This window comes from Vulpes lagopus, chromosome 1, assembly GCF_018345385.1.
Source record: "Vulpes lagopus strain Blue_001 chromosome 1, ASM1834538v1, whole genome shotgun sequence".
In the NCBI taxonomy this organism is placed as follows: Eukaryota; Metazoa; Chordata; class Mammalia; order Carnivora; family Canidae; genus Vulpes; species Vulpes lagopus.
In genome coordinates, this window is record NC_054824.1 from 76,760,604 (window position 1) to 76,775,722 (window position 15,119).

The window sequence follows — 15,119 nt, forward strand, 5'->3', positions numbered from 1 at the left end:
CGCTGAGCCATCCAGACGTCCCTTCTTCCTCTTTTCTTTCTTTCTTTCTTTTTTAAGATCTTATTTATTTGAGACCCAGAGAGAGGGGCAGGGACGCAGGCCGAGGAGAAGCAGGCTCCGTGCAAGGGGCCCGACGCGGGTCTCTATCCCGGGCCCCGGGGTCACGCCCTGGGCCGCAGGTGGCGCTAAACCGCTGAGCCATCCAGACGTCCCTTCCGCCTCTTTTTTTTCTCTCTTTCTTTTTCTTTTTTTCCTTTTCTTTCTCTTTCTTTTTTAAGATCTTATTTATTTGAGACCCAGAGAGGGGGGCAGGGACGCAGGCCGAGGAGAAGCAGGCTCCGTGCAGGGGGCCCTACGCGGGTCTCTATCCCGGGCCCCGGGGTCACGCCCTGGGTCGCAGGCGGCGCTAACCACTGAGCACCCCCCGCCCCGGCGTCCCTTCCTGCCCCTGCTCATTCCGCACCCGCAGTCCCCAGGAGCCGAGCAGCTCCCGACCCGGGCTTCCGGGGCCGACGCTCTGGGTGCACCACGGAGGCGGCCGCCGCTGGGCCGCCCTGCTCCCCGCCCGCAGCGCAAGTCCCTCCCGCGCCGGCCGCCCGCTCCCCGCTTCCGGCCCCGTTCCTCCCTCTCCCGGGCGGGCGGGCACCTGGCTCAGAAGCCGCGGTCGCGACACGATGCCACGCAGATCGATGTAAACCGGGGAGGAGAGCCCGCTCTTCAGCACGAAGTCCCCGAACTTGAAAGCCTGCACGTCGTACAGACCGCTCACCAGGGCGCCCAGCGCGGCCTCCGCGGCGGCCATGTCCGAGCGCTCCGGGTCGCGTGCCGCAGGGGCCCGCGGCGCTCCACTGACGTCACGCGAGGAAGCCCCGCCTCTTCCGCCCTCTCTTCCAGGCGCGCCAGAGGCGGGGTTTCCTCCCGCCGGCTGCGGATGGGGTCGCTGGAGTTCGGGGCTGCGCGTAGCGAGCCTGATTCCCGGGCCGTAGAGCGCAGGCTCTCCAGAAAGATGGTAGGAGTCCCGCCCGCCCCGCGGCTCAGGGCCCTCTCGGGTGTCCGCTTCCGGGCCGCGCCGCGCCGCTCCCCGGCCCGGGCCTCACCAAGCGGTCCCGACGGGGCTCCTGCGGCCGTAAAGCGCTTGGCCGGTCCCCGTTCGTGACGTCGTGCTGAGCCCCGTGGACGCTGGAGGATGACGTCTTCATTCCGGCTGGGGTAGCTCAGCGGCTCGGCTCCGGGTAATGAGGGCGGGGGGAGGGGCGGAGCTGCTGGGTCTTGCCAAGTTGATCCGCAGATCCCAGCGAGCCTGGTCTTTAGGAATAGATCCCTTAGGGTGGGGGCGGCTCCCGTAGAAGGCGATGCTTTAGAGGAAGTCCTTCAAAGGCTCAGGATGGTTACTCATTTACATTGATGCCGACTTCATTTCTATATATTTAATTTTATTTATTTATTCGTAAGAGACAGAGACACAGGCCGAGGGAGAAGCAGGCTCCACGCAGGGAGCCCGACGCGGGACTCGATCCCAGGACCCCGGGGTCACGCCCTGGGCTGCAGGCAGGTGCTCAACCGCTGAGCCATCCAGGTGTCCCCTCCGTTTTTTTTTTTTTTTTTTAAGATTTTATTTATTCATGAGAGACACAGAGAAAGAGAGAGGCAGAGACACAGGCAGAGGGAGAAGCAGGCTCCATGCAGGGAGCCCGACGCGGGACTCTATCCCCAGTTTCCATGATCACGCCCTGGGCTGAAGGCAGGCGCTAAACCGCTGAGCCACCCGGGCTGCCCCATTTGTCTATTTTTAGTGTCTATTTTCTTTGCGCTGACCAGCCGGTGGGATGAATCTAGGCTTCTCTTTTAAGATCTTATCTATTTTGGGGATCCCTGGGTGGCTCAGCGGTTTGGCGCCTGCCTTTGTGGCCCAGGGTGTGATCCTGGAGACCCGGAATCGGAATCGAGTCCTGCGTCGGGCTCCCTGCATGGAGCCTGCTTCTCCCTCTGCCTGGGTCTCTGTCCCTCTCTCTCTCTCTCTCTCTCTCTGTGTGTCTCTCATGAATAAATAAAATCTTAAAAAAAATCTTCAAAAAAAAGAGAAATAAATGAGATTTAAAAAAAAAACCCACATTTTTGTTCTTGTTGGCAAAATAAGCTAATCAAAACACTTTTCACCTCTGACACTCTAGCTAATCAACATTGTACCCGGAATCAGCCTCATTCACACTTGGGTGGCGCACAGAGACCTGATCCCGTCCGTCTGCATAGGCTAATCCAGAGTCCACAGCATGATGCATAGATTGGTGAGATCCAGCTCAAACGGCTTGACAGTTTCCTAACAGAGTTGGTACCTGGAACACCAGAACGAAGTGAGTGACACAGCTGAGAGTTACTTTATTATTATTATTATTTTTTTTAATGGATAGAGAAATGCCTTTGGATACTTCTCCAGGCTACAAAATTGTTGCTTTCTTCCCATAATCCTGGGCAAAAAGTGTTGTAATAACATGATATTTTTGAGTTGTCAAAGCCTTCATATACTTGGAGAAGAGAAAAAAAAATTACCCTTTCCTTTGAACAATGGTTTTAATTAAAAAGAAAAAGACCACCAGAGATAATATCTTTAGTATAGTATATTTATAGGAATGCATAACTTGTGAGATGTACATTTTGAAGTTTCATCCATAACTTAGAACATTTACCATAGTCATAATAACAAGACAGCAGGTCATCACTTTACAACATTACACATGGGTGATTTTGACTTACAAATAAAATATTTACAACCTACCTTTACAAAACGACGTTGTGTGCATACAAAATGAACTGCAGAAAAATTTAAAAATAATAAGACAACCAAAAACCCAGAAGATACACTTAAGGCAGACCAGCAAGACACTGAAATAATTAAGGCTGTGGAATTCTTCTGCACCTTGAAAATATAGAGCTATTTATCAATACTGTGGAGTGATTTTAAATCAATTGTTACAAGCCTGATGGAAGTATGTACTTATATGTATATGTATAATGGTCCCTATGGGGAAACCTATCCATTTATGGATAAGGCCCTTTATCTGAATGGCCAGAGAAGCCCTCCATACTCTCAAAAGACCTGGTGGGGAGGGGGTCACTCAAAACCAATAGGTGCCAAGGCAGTTTGCAAACCAATTATTAATTATTCAGACATAAAGATACCCCTACCCTAGGTAAACAGCCTAAACGATGGTCCCATTATGTTTCAGGCTTTGTTCACTTGGCTTTGTGGACTTCAGAGGACAGCAAACAGTTTCCACATGAGTAGACTCTTAACTCCACCCATCAGCCCTAATGGTTTTGATTGGCCCTAAAAGGTTTTCTAGTAGAAAAACTGACCGACCTGGGCTGTCTTCAACTGGATAGATTTCTGCATATGAGCAATAACATATACATACATATTATACACTATATACATGTACAGATGTACATATATCCATATTTTCCAACAGTTTGCACTTTTGATCACTACTGTTCTCTGACTAGGATCTCATTCTGACAGGTATGTTTCGGTTTTCACAGTCTTCACATTTGTCCTAACTACTGGTGTTACTCACCTTCCCCATAGAGTCGGCTGGAGTTTGGCAGAAACAGAAGTAAAAGCACCAGGATCAAAAAAATCAGACACAGAGATGACAGATATGGCTTAAGTTAGTAAGAGAAGATGTATGTTTTGTTAACTTCAAATTCATAACCACAGTCTCTGAGATCATGGTAACAGTCCCCATAATACTCCAGGATGTGGATTTATTTCTTGATAGAAGTCAGGCATTGATGGAACTCTTAATGCTAGCTATCCCTGGGCTAGCAAATTAGCTTGCTTCAGTTAAGTGGGGACGCCAGGAATTTTATTTGCACTTTTCCCCCACCACCCTCCCTTTTTTCAACTAACCTCACCCTCAGAAGTAACAGTTATCTGAAAAGACAGTTGATCTTGATCATTTGAACACAACTGAATCAGATCACATTTTAGAATCTCCCAACGAACAGGCTGACAGGAAAACTCGATAGCCTATGAGTATTTCAGGCTTTCATGAGTATTAATTTCAAACTTTCCATAAGTGCCCCTGAAAGATGAAAATATGTCTTAGAATAATTTCTTTTTCCTCTCCTCTAACTTCTATACACATGGAAAATGCAGAAATGCCTTTTCACTGAAAACATGGCCTGTGATATTTGTGTTCTATTTCTATATAGATTTCTCCCATGAGTAATATTTCCTATTAAAAATGTCTAGTGCTATGGACAAATTTCAGCTCTTTTTAACCCTCTAGAATTAACGAGATAGCTGAGAGCCTTGTAGTTATTAGAAAACAAATATTAACAGAATAGCTTCCCTTTTCCTAGTGGAGTATGTATGAACCTTGTCTTTTCTAAACCCGCCCCCCCCAGATTTATTAATTTCCAAAGGATTCCTAGACTTTAAACAGTTAAGAAAAGCCATAATGCAAATAAACCCATTGGAAGCCCGAATACTATGTTAGTTAGCCTAACCCAGACTCCATAGAGATGCTACGCAGGAGAAAAAGGAACAGGAGAAAAAGGAATAAAGCCCACATTTCTCAAAACTGAACAAGGGAGTGGTGAGTTTGCACTTTTGCCCTACTACAGAGACCCCTATGTTTGCAGTATTTCCTCCTCTATCAAATTTGTGGGACAAAGTTTCGGTTAATACATAGATAGAACCACTAGTTTATAATGCATTTGCTCTCTCATGTTCTCACAAATCTAAATTTCCATGCGCTTCCACGTAGGCAAGCAAACGAGGAATGACTAACTCATGAGCACTGAATCATGGAGACTTTGGGAAAGCAAATATGCTACTCCTGAAACACCTGATTATCTCAAAAAAAAAAAAAAAATCCAAGGTTTTCCTTCCAAAATCCAACAGTTCAATTCACTTCTACACCCGTGCATGTAGTTTGCCCCATGTAAGGGATGCTGATGAGATTCTGAGGAAATGAGTTGTGATATCAAACAACACTTTATTCTCACTTCTGCACTTCCAGGGAGGAAAGTGGCTGTTTGAGTTGGTCTCTGTCAATTTTTCCAGAGCGTAAAGCTTGAGAAGAGAGAGTAGCAGTTGCTTTGGAGGGCATCCTATTCTGGGTCTGCCATCAGAAATATTGGAGAAAACAGTTTATTCACACAAGACCATCAGCTCTCCTAACCTTTTTCTGTAGACAAGCTTTTCAAATGATTGAAATTACAGGCTAAGACCAAGTAACATTTAGACAAAGAGCACCTGGTACTTCCAATTAAAATCAATTTACACAATTTATCTTATGAGTTTGCAAATGGTTTCCTAAAACATGAATATTGAAAACCCGGAATGTTCAAAGTCACTATCAATAAAATCCTTAGCACTGGCAGTGTATAGCACTTTAAGAAAATCAAAGTATTTTTTAGACATCCCAACTATGCTATTTTTGCAAGATTCCTATGAGATTAAAGTCCCTCCTCCTTCCACCACCACCAGCGCTCCCATTTTAACAATGGGGACATTTGGGACAGAAAAAACAAAGACTTTCTGTAAGAAAGGACGAATCTAGGAAGAGCTGAGGTTGAAACTCAAGAATTCCTGGCCTCACCCTATATTCAGATGTTTTCATTGAAAAGATATTTTAACATAAAGAAAAAAAATGCTGCAGTATCAGTCAATCTAAGTACAACGAGCTTCTTTATCTCCCATCCTCCCCTCTGAAAGGCACTACTATTTATAAAGGCTTTGTGAATGACAAAGCGACAAAGTGGTGAAGCCAGCTTTTCCTCTGCTTCCTCTACTCCCCCAAAAGTGTTTATGGCTGTGGGGGTCCTGAAGGACACCTCCAACATTACAATTTTTTTCTTAAAAATTTTCCCACATTCAGCTGTAAGTGAATATAAATCTATTTAATTTGAAATAAATGTAAAAGATGCAGTAAATCATATCTTTAAAAAAGCATTATGAGTTGTCCCTGATCTCTTCCTTCTTTCTGCATCCCACCCTTACAAAACGAACAAACCCCAAAACTCTATGTAACGAATATAATAAGCCAAGCAAGAAACTTATATGACTTTAACCAACATTAATTTTTCCCATTTCAACTGGAAGTTCACCCGCACGAATTCCTAGTGAAGTTTCGATTTCAAGAACTACGACAATTATGGTGGAAATGGACCATTTTCTCTTCTCTCCTCTCTCTACCACAAAGTCATAAATATCTGGCAAAACAGGTACATGAAAGTGGTTTCTAATCCTTTTTGCCTCAGGCAGTTGCCCACAGAGCAACCTCAAGTACACTTCCCAGCCCCACCTGCGGGGATTCCTTGTTATTTCCAACTGGCTCTGGAGAATTCTTGAAGCAGGACTGCTGTCTATTGGGGAAGGAACAGGGGCTTTCCAGACAGGGCACCTCTCTGTTTTCTTTAGTTACCAAACTATATAAAATACACACCCTTTCTCTTAGGGCCTCTATTAAATTTACTCTAGTCTAATGATTGTACTTTGGCTCCAGTTAACAGAATCAGACTACTTTTCATTTCTACATCTCACCTCTCCTGTCTCCTCACTTCCCCAACGTGTGTACGTGGGAGGAGGTGAGATCCCACGCAAGCCCACACCGGGGGCATCCCTGGTTCGTTCTGATGTAAACGCTGATATCGAAGCTTTGGCTGTAACATTCTGTCAGCTGCCCTCCCACAACAGGATTTCGCGAATGCTCCTCCACCCTCTCTGCACACTGTCCAAGGCCCTCATCTTCTCCAGCAGAAACTCAGCCCATCTCTTACATGGTCATAAAAACTCTAAAGGACTCAGCAGGGAGTTCTGTAGTCCTCATACACAGTGGACAAGACAGACCTTGCCAAGCCGCACTTGATGGGTATTCGCAACCCTCAGCACCTGCCCTCCATCCCGAGATGAGCCCTTGGGACCAGGCTCTCTTCTTTTAGGCTAGATCTCACAATGAAGACATGTTTACTAAAAGGCTTTTTTTTTTTTTTTTTTTTTTTTTTTTTTTAGTAAATGTTCTAAATTTTAAAATATTATATCAGATAGTATTTGTATATACACGTAGGTTTAAGTGGAGACTAGGGGGTTCGGTCAGGGGCGGGCTCGGAGCGAGGGTGCCTTGGTGACCTAGGGTCATTTGGAACTAGGAACCAAATACAGGTGGAATCAGTATCCAGGTATTTGGTTAATCCTAAAAATACGAAGTGCTATCTAGTCTTATTGCTTGTACTTCCTACTAATTGATTAATCTATAATCTTGGATGGGATGAGGTGGAGGGTGAAGGAGGAAGTCGACTGACGACTATTCTCAATTCTACATTTCCGCTGTGGGAAGAAGTGTTTTTATATATTAAAGTTCAGGCTTCGTTTCCACCATTCTTTTTCATTTAGATAGATTTGTAATTCTATTAATCCTCCCTAAACTCTCTGCCCGCACTTCTGTGCCACACACTTCGAATTTTCTCCATCCTCTCATAGGAGAGAAGTGATGCCATTCAACCTGATTTGAGGACACATACTTGAGTTACAGTCTTAAAATATTATTTGCATAACAGCAATTTTCAAAACACATCCCAGAAAACAAAGGGTGGATCATGTACCAACACAAAAAAAACCCCAAATCTTACCCCAAAACAAAGAAAAACAATCATGAAATGCCCAGGCTGAATTTTTTTTTCCCCACTAGTGGGGTAAAGGGCAGTTCAGAATCACCTCGTGTGGAGAATACATGCCAGAAAGCAGCGTTGGCCTCAAAAGTGCAATTAGTCCTTTTGGTCCGGGGAAATATCAGTGGCTGAGTGGTGATAGGTACGGCAATCACAGTTAAAACTCAATGCTCTGTTAGAGTGATATATCAGATTTTATTCCATGGCTTCAAAAAGGACTTAGGACCAGGCCTTTAAAGGCCTATATGGCTGCCTCCTTTTGGTAAGTACCCCTCAGCTTCCACAAGGGGTTAGAAATAAAGCAAGCCACCTTTCTGAGCACTGCATTCTACAGCTGTAGAAGAAGTCAGAAAGTGTTGTTCCGTTGTTCGTAGGAACCGTCGGAAAGGTTTCTATTTGCCCTTTTGTGTGAACCTGTTATATTCATTACCTAGTTCGAACCGAGTGTAGACATAAAAATAGCCCCACAACTCTTAACTGTATTTGGACTGATTTCCCGGCAGGCTTTCCTGCCAGATTAACTCTGAGCTGCCAGTGAATTTGGGGGTAGCGTTTCCTATACAGAACCTCTGTTAATCAAATAGTGGTGACTGAGAGAAAAATCTTCTCATTCACAGGTTGCAAAAGGGTAACATTGCTTTCTCTTAATGCACAGGTTCTGGTAAAAGATTTCTATACAAGATTTATAAAATGCTCTAAAAAACTTGTCATCTAATTGTGCTTAGTCAAAACAATGTAATGCTTCGGTAAATAAATTACTGTCTTAACTGGAGCACTCAAAGTTACTTAGGATTGATCTCATATATACCTCTATATTATAAAACTCTGAAACCTGAATGGGATATATTTTACCGTATGTGTATATGTATCCTATTAAGAAACTATATCTAAGTAATCTAAGCCAGAATAGTTGACATACATGACATCTCTGTTAAATAGAACTTTTTTTGCTTAAAATTTCAGCAGAGTTAAAACTGTCGATACTCACTACAGTGAGCTTCGGCTTTGCCCAGTAACCACGCATTTTGGAACGTACTGTTCAAACTTTATAACAGCTAACATTCTTGTCATCCTTGCCCCCCTCTTTAATGCTTTGGGTGACTCTTGGCATCTTTCTCTCTTCTAACTGACCTTCTGAAAAGCCCCTGGATTTAGGGTAATTTTACTGCTGCCCAGACCCTGAATAACCACTGATGAGGTTTAAGAGGTACATCTCTCAAGCCAGAGAACTGCATGGAGTGAACTAACAGAATTATTTACAGACATTCAGTCTCGCTTTGGTTCACACTGCACTTCCATGTGGAACCCCAAGGGCTAGGAGACGGCTACGTCCCTTGGTTCACCCGGTTGACAATGTAGCTCTTGACATTGGGAATGGGCCGCACGTCGTTCTGATGCTTGCGGCGCTCGATGAAGCATGCCAGGCGGGAGGTGTCCAGGGGGATCTTGGAGTAGCTGCCGTTATGGGGCTGCAGCCAGGGATGCTGCAGGCAGGTGGCTGCCGTGGGCCTCCTCCGAAAGTCCTCCTGTAGGATCACGTTGATGAAGTCTCTGGCAGCATTGCTCACGCCACAGAAGTATTCGTGCGGGAAGCTGAAGTCCACCCTGCACACGTTGATACAGGTCTCCTCTTTACTTTCATCCAAGAAGGGGGACACCCCACTCAGCATGACATATGTCAGAACCCCAATGCTCCAGATGTCTGTGCCCAGGGAGACGGGGATGCCTTGGATCACTTCCGGGGCAGCAAACTCGGGGTTCCCCAGCAGGTGGTGGATGTGGAAGTGACCCGAGATCTGGACAGCATCCTCCAGGTCGATGAGCTTCACCCGAGGCACCGGGATGCGTAGGTCAATGAGCAGGTTTTCAGGGCTGAGGGGACGCAGGCGTGAGGGAGAAGAAAAGGCAAGTTCAGCTCCCCGTCCCGACCACCCGCAGGACTCTGGTGGCTCACCCGTGGCTCTGCTGTTCTGTGACAAAGCCTAGAGAGCGAGAAATTGCCTACGCAGAGCACACGGGCGCCTTTAAACTAGACTGAGTTCTGGGGCGCCTGGGTGGCTCAGTGGGTGGAGCACCTGCCTTCAGCTTGGGTCATGATCCCGGGGTCCTGGGATGGAGCCCCACATCAGGCCCCCTGCTGCAGGGGCAGCCTGCTTCTCCCTCCCCAACGCTTGTGCTCTCCTGCTCTCTCCAATACATAAATAAAATCTTAAAAAAAAAAAAAAAAAAAAAAACTAGACTAAATTCTGAGTTTGGGCAGCATTTCAGAGAAGCTGTTTGACATTTCAAATCAGCTCTTCTCAACTACCCCCTGCTTCTCCACTGGCTCACAAAAAGAATGAAACGTTCAGTTTGGAAAACGGGGGCTTCTTTTGGAGCACCACAGAGACCTGACATTTATGGGCTTCCTTCCAAAATGTCAGGGGTAAGAGTGGTAGAAGCTTCCCCACCTTCTCTCACCCCAGATGTCACTGTGACTCCGGTGTGTTCATTAATTCACGGATAACATGCTCAAAGTTGTGTGACGACCCAGTCTCCGTGTAATATTTGTAAGGATTCTAATCTATGTCAATAAAACGACTTAGACTGTACATCCCTCAAGGGTAAATGAGTGACAGGCCGGACTTAGCCATTTCCCTGCGAGGGCAGCTATTTCTTATTACCTTTATGTCCAAATGGGCAACCCTGCAGTTGTGAAGGTACTGGAGAGCTTCCATGATGTCTCGGATGTAGAAGGCTACCTTCTCTTCCATCAGCTCGTCATGATTCATAAGGTAGTCTAAGAGCCGGCCATCATCCATCCTGGAAGGGGGAGGAAAAGGCAAAGGAAGTATGTTTGTAAAGAAATGGCAAATTGACTCCTACAAATCCGTCGGAGCTTTAAAATCTCTCCTACTCTTACAAACGGAGGTCTATGCTGCCACACATGCGTATTGTATCTATTTGTTTGCTTGTTTACTATCTGTAAGATTTTACGTACTTATTCATGAGAGACACGAAGAGGAGAGACACAGGCCGAGGGAGAAGCAGGCTCCATGCAGGGAGCCCGACGTGGGACTCGATCCCAGTACCCTGGGATCACAACCTGAGCCCAAGGGAGACGCTCAACCACTGAGCCACCCAGGTGCCCCACACATGCATATTTTAGTTAGAGCCCCAAATTAATGTTTAGAACTAAAATCAGTTAATTTAAAAATCACACATGTGATGTGCTCCACGGAAGAAATCTGTGTAACCTGAAGACACATTCTATGTTGTTAAACTTGAAATTTTCTCACAAGGGAAAAGGTCTGACACTCCATTGAAAGGTTAGATTGCAAAAGAGAGAAAGTCTTCAGAGAGAAAGAGAGCGCGCACTTTCTGGTTAACAGGACGCCTGGGGGGCTCAGCGGTTGAGCATCTGCCTTCAGCCCAGTTCCAGTGAATTCTTATTCACTGGAACCTGGTGGCTGTGAGCTGCCCCAAAAATGTTTTGCAAATTCCTTTCATTTATCAGTTTTCAGTTGAGGAAAATAGAAAGTGGGCAAAGTTTGTCTTATGCAGTCTTGACCCTTTTTTGGATCCTTTGCCTTTTGAGCAATTTTCTAATCGTAAAACCCGTGACCGAGAACATGGATGGTGGAGCCAGCCAGATCCAGATTTGAATCCTGATTCTATCACCTAGAGGCCGGGGGTGGGGGTGGGGGGGGTGTTGGGACAAGTCAATTAAACTCCGTGTTGGTTTCTTCATTTTTAAACTGGAAATCACAACAGCAATCACGTTATGAGGGCCGTGCAAGAATCAAGTGAGACAATGAGGCCTTTGAACATAATTGGTAGCAATCGTAAGTGCTCAGTAAACAGCGTTTCCAGGTCCCCCGCGCCCTCTTAAGGAAGGAGTTGACCAGATGTCACACTGCTATTCTCTGTGCATTGAGCTGACAAAGGCACATTCCCCAGAAATGCTCAGGCAGGGGAGCTTGAGCCAGAGGCAGAAACCACCTTACCTCCTCCCCACCCCACCCCACTCCAGCCAAGTTTCCCTCCCCTTCTCTAGCCGGTTCCTTCCTCCTGGTCTTTCCTGCTGCTCTCCTTGACAGGAGTGAAGCCCTAGGGCCCTGCCAAGGGTGGGGTGGGTGTGATAGGCGTGGAATGAAGTAGGATTGGGTTTGTTAGGTGCACCCCACCCTTCTCGCAGCACTGCTCCCAGACCTGCACGTCTCAGCACCAGGCTCACTCTCAGAGCTTTTGGGTAATGCAGATGCCCAGGCCCCCCTCAAACTAGGCAATCAGAACCTCGGTTGCCTGACGGAGAAAAGCTCTACAAGAGATTCGGGTGGCCACCAAGGAGGTGATCTCTGGTCACAGGGTTTACCTCAGGCATGGCCTCTCCACTGATCTTTCCTGGACCTCTAGTCCCACAAACACATTTCTATGTTCTCTCACAGCAACTCTCTCCAAAATACATGGTTCTTTCTCAGCATTTGCCACGTTAAACTGAAATCATTCACTTGCCGACTGGTCTTCTTCATCAGACTTTGGACTTCTCAAAGACAAGAGCCACCATCTTCTCATCTTTATTCCTTCCCCGCTGGCCCACAGGGAGTGCTCAGTAAACATTTGCTAAACTGGCTCAATCCGCTATTCATCTGATTTAATCCCTGTAACCTCTCTGAGAAGTGGAAATAATTCTTCAGACTTCACAGATGAGGACCTGAGGCCCGGGAATCTAGAGGCCCTGCCCCAAATCACAGAGCTGGGATCAGAGTCCAGGCTCTTCATTCCAAGAATTGCACTGTGGCAGCCTGGTGATCGGCATGGCTCTTGGAACGATGCAAGCTGGCCAAGGTGAAGGGGCAAAGGGTCCTGGGTCTGCCCTATTACCTTGATACGCAAGTGATGATACCTTTTTACTGGAACTCGGGTGTCACACGTTGTCACATGTAAATGAAAATAGTTCACTGCCAACAAAATACACCTTTTGAGTTAGGAAGCTCCCAAGAAACAGGTTGGGTTCTGGAAGCCTGCTTATAAGTGTGTTTGTTAAATCCAAGGTGACAGTTGATCTACTACACAGCTATGTAACGTATCACAAAAGAATTACAAATATTAATAGAGTTGGTTCTGTTTTGTTTCTTTTCAACCAATTAAAAAAAATGTAGCTAAAGATATTTTCGCCTTTTGGATGTCTTTTTTTCAACATAAATAAATTTTAGGTTACTGCTTCAAAGGCCCTCATACACAAACACCTGGACAAACCAGCACACAAGAGCCACACTAAAACGACAACTGAAAAGCTGTAAGTGGGGGCACTTCTGAACATAGGCTCATGCAGCCATACACAGCACTGGTCTTGGGTGCATTGGGTGCAGGGTCATTGGCAGGCATCTGATGACTTTTCTATGAGGGCTCCATACTTCTGAAAGGACTTTGTTCTTTTTAGCCTCTGTTAGACCCTTGTGAACCACAGGACATGAGCTCTGTTCTTAGCTTGGGGCCATAGTGGGGGAGAATGTGCTTTATTTGATGCGTTCCGGGGCCAAGTATATGATTGCCCGAGTTTCTAGAAAATCTGGAATGAGTGGACTATTTCAAAGGTAAGGCCCCACTTTATTTTTTATTATTTTAATTTAATTTAATTTTATTTTTTAAAAATATTTTATTTATTTATTCATGAGAGACACAGAGAGAGAGAGAGAGAGAGAGGCAAAGACACAGGCACTGGAAGAAGCAGGCTCCATGCAGGAAGCCCGACGTGGGACTCGATCCCGGGACTCCAGGATCACACCCTGGGCCAAAGCCAGGCACTAAACTGCTGAGCCACCCAGGGATCCCCTATTTTTTATTATTTTTTAAAGATTTTATTTGTTTGAGAGAGAGTGAGTGTGAGAACAGTGGGAGGGGGCAGAGGGAGAAGGAGAAGCAGACTCCCTGCTGAGTGGGGAGCCTGACAGAGGGCTTGATTCCAGGACCCTGGGATCATGACCTGAACTGAGGCAGATGCTTAACCGACTGAGGCACCCAGGCATCCCCAGGTTAAGGCTCCACTTTAAAAGGAACTTCTTGAGTGGTAGACTGTGGATGCTGTGGCAGTGGATCAATGCACAAACCCCTCTTTCATTTCAACTCCACCCCTGTCAATAAGCCAACTGTTGATAAACTTTCCCTAAACCCCTGCCCAGTCCACGAGTCCATAACAGAAAGAACATGAGAATCAGAGCGCGACAGATACGGGTTCACGTCCCAGCTTCTCCATTCCCTAGTTGTAAGGATCTGCCTTATCGCTGATTTTTTCTAATTGATAAATGGGAACCACATTTTTATAAAATGGATGGGACGTACAACACTACGTACACCACAGGACGTTGTACAAAACGTGACTGCCACTTCCAGCAGACAATAAATAGCCCAAACAGCTGGAGATCCCCTAAGAAAAGCCTGTACTTACAGTTCTAAAATCAGGATGTAGGATGTAGGGGACTCATAGGTGTCATGGAGAGTGATGTACTGGGGGTGCTGCAGGTGCTGAAGCAGGGCAGCCTCGTGGGCAGCTTGCTCTTTTTTCTTCATTTTTTTGCTGACGAATTTCACGGCGACATCCTTGCGGGTGGCCTTGTGAATGCACTTCTTTACTATGGAGAAACGGCCTCTGGAAGGCGAAAGGGAGAATGCATGTTGCTAAGCTTCATAATCAAGTAGGTCTTGTTTTATTCAAGGATGCGTGAAGTTTTATCTGAAACGGTTAGACTAACATTTTTATTAGGAATCCTACTTTCCTCCTTTTAAATTATAATGTTTTCTTTCAGAAAGGCCATGTTTTCCTTCCTTAGCATTTCAGGGTTCTTTGAGATGCGGAAAACTAATATTGTTTTTAGTCAATAGATTTCTCCATCACTTTGAACAACCACCATGGGGTCAGTTTTCTAAGCGGAGTATATTTCTCTAAAATACAACAATAATAATAATGTTAAAGAAGGAGGAATTAAAAAAAAATAAAAAAAAGAAGGAGGAATTCTACTCTGATAATTTCAAAGACTTTTTTTCTTCAAAGACATTCTCTAAAGAGACAAGTTTTCATTTTTTTTCATATTATCTTGGTATTATTTATTATCTTGGTATCTTCCTAATATACACAAAAGTACAGAGAATAATAGATCTGTGCACCCAGCAACCAGCTTCAATTATCATCAACATTTTGCCAACTTTATTCCATCTATTCCTTTCCTACCTCTTGCCTTTCCCTGTAGTATTTTTAGCAAAAATCCAGATATCATGTTATTTCACTCATAAATACTTCAGTTTGCATTTCTAATTGACAAGGACATTTAAAAATGTATAACCACCATGTCATCTTCACATCTAACAAAATTAGCCAGACCTAAAATAGAATGGTTCCCAGACTCAGCTGCAGCCCAATAGGAGCTAGTAAGAAAGTGAATTAGAAGGGGAACTGGTCAGCAATGGGA

General features: G+C 45.3%; 2 protein-coding genes and 1 long non-coding RNA gene across 17 annotated transcripts in view; 1 reads left to right on the forward strand and 2 right to left on the reverse strand.

Moving 5' to 3' along the window:
- UMPS (uridine monophosphate synthetase) overlaps positions 1 to 915 on the reverse strand; it is a 28,564-nt gene extending 27,649 nt beyond the window's left edge. The window contains exon 1 of the mRNA XM_041763269.1: positions 647 to 915. Coding sequence (XP_041619203.1) covers positions 647 to 802 — 156 coding nt within the window. The 5' untranslated portion in view covers positions 803 to 915. The remainder of the gene's footprint in view (positions 1 to 646) is intronic.
- LOC121495580 lies at positions 886 to 12,820 on the forward strand. Of its 2 annotated transcripts, none has more exons than XR_005989020.1 (3): positions 886 to 1,009; positions 2,172 to 2,351; positions 12,102 to 12,820. It is a non-coding gene; the product is annotated as an uncharacterized LOC121495580 (long non-coding RNA). The 2 variants fall into 2 exon arrangements; XR_005989019.1 differs by lacking the exon at positions 886 to 1,009 and adding an exon at positions 1,099 to 1,232.
- KALRN (kalirin RhoGEF kinase) overlaps positions 2,211 to 15,119 on the reverse strand; it is a 661,253-nt gene continuing 648,344 nt past the window's right edge. For all 14 annotated transcript variants that reach the window (XM_041763076.1, XM_041763066.1, XM_041763054.1 and 11 more), the window contains 3 exons: positions 14,102 to 14,302; positions 10,338 to 10,476; positions 2,211 to 9,545 (listed from right to left, as the gene is read on the reverse strand). In XM_041763076.1, coding sequence (XP_041619010.1) covers positions 9,000 to 9,545; positions 10,338 to 10,476; positions 14,102 to 14,302 — 886 coding nt within the window. In that variant the 3' untranslated portion in view covers positions 2,211 to 8,999. The remainder of the gene's footprint in view (positions 9,546 to 10,337; positions 10,477 to 14,101; positions 14,303 to 15,119) is intronic.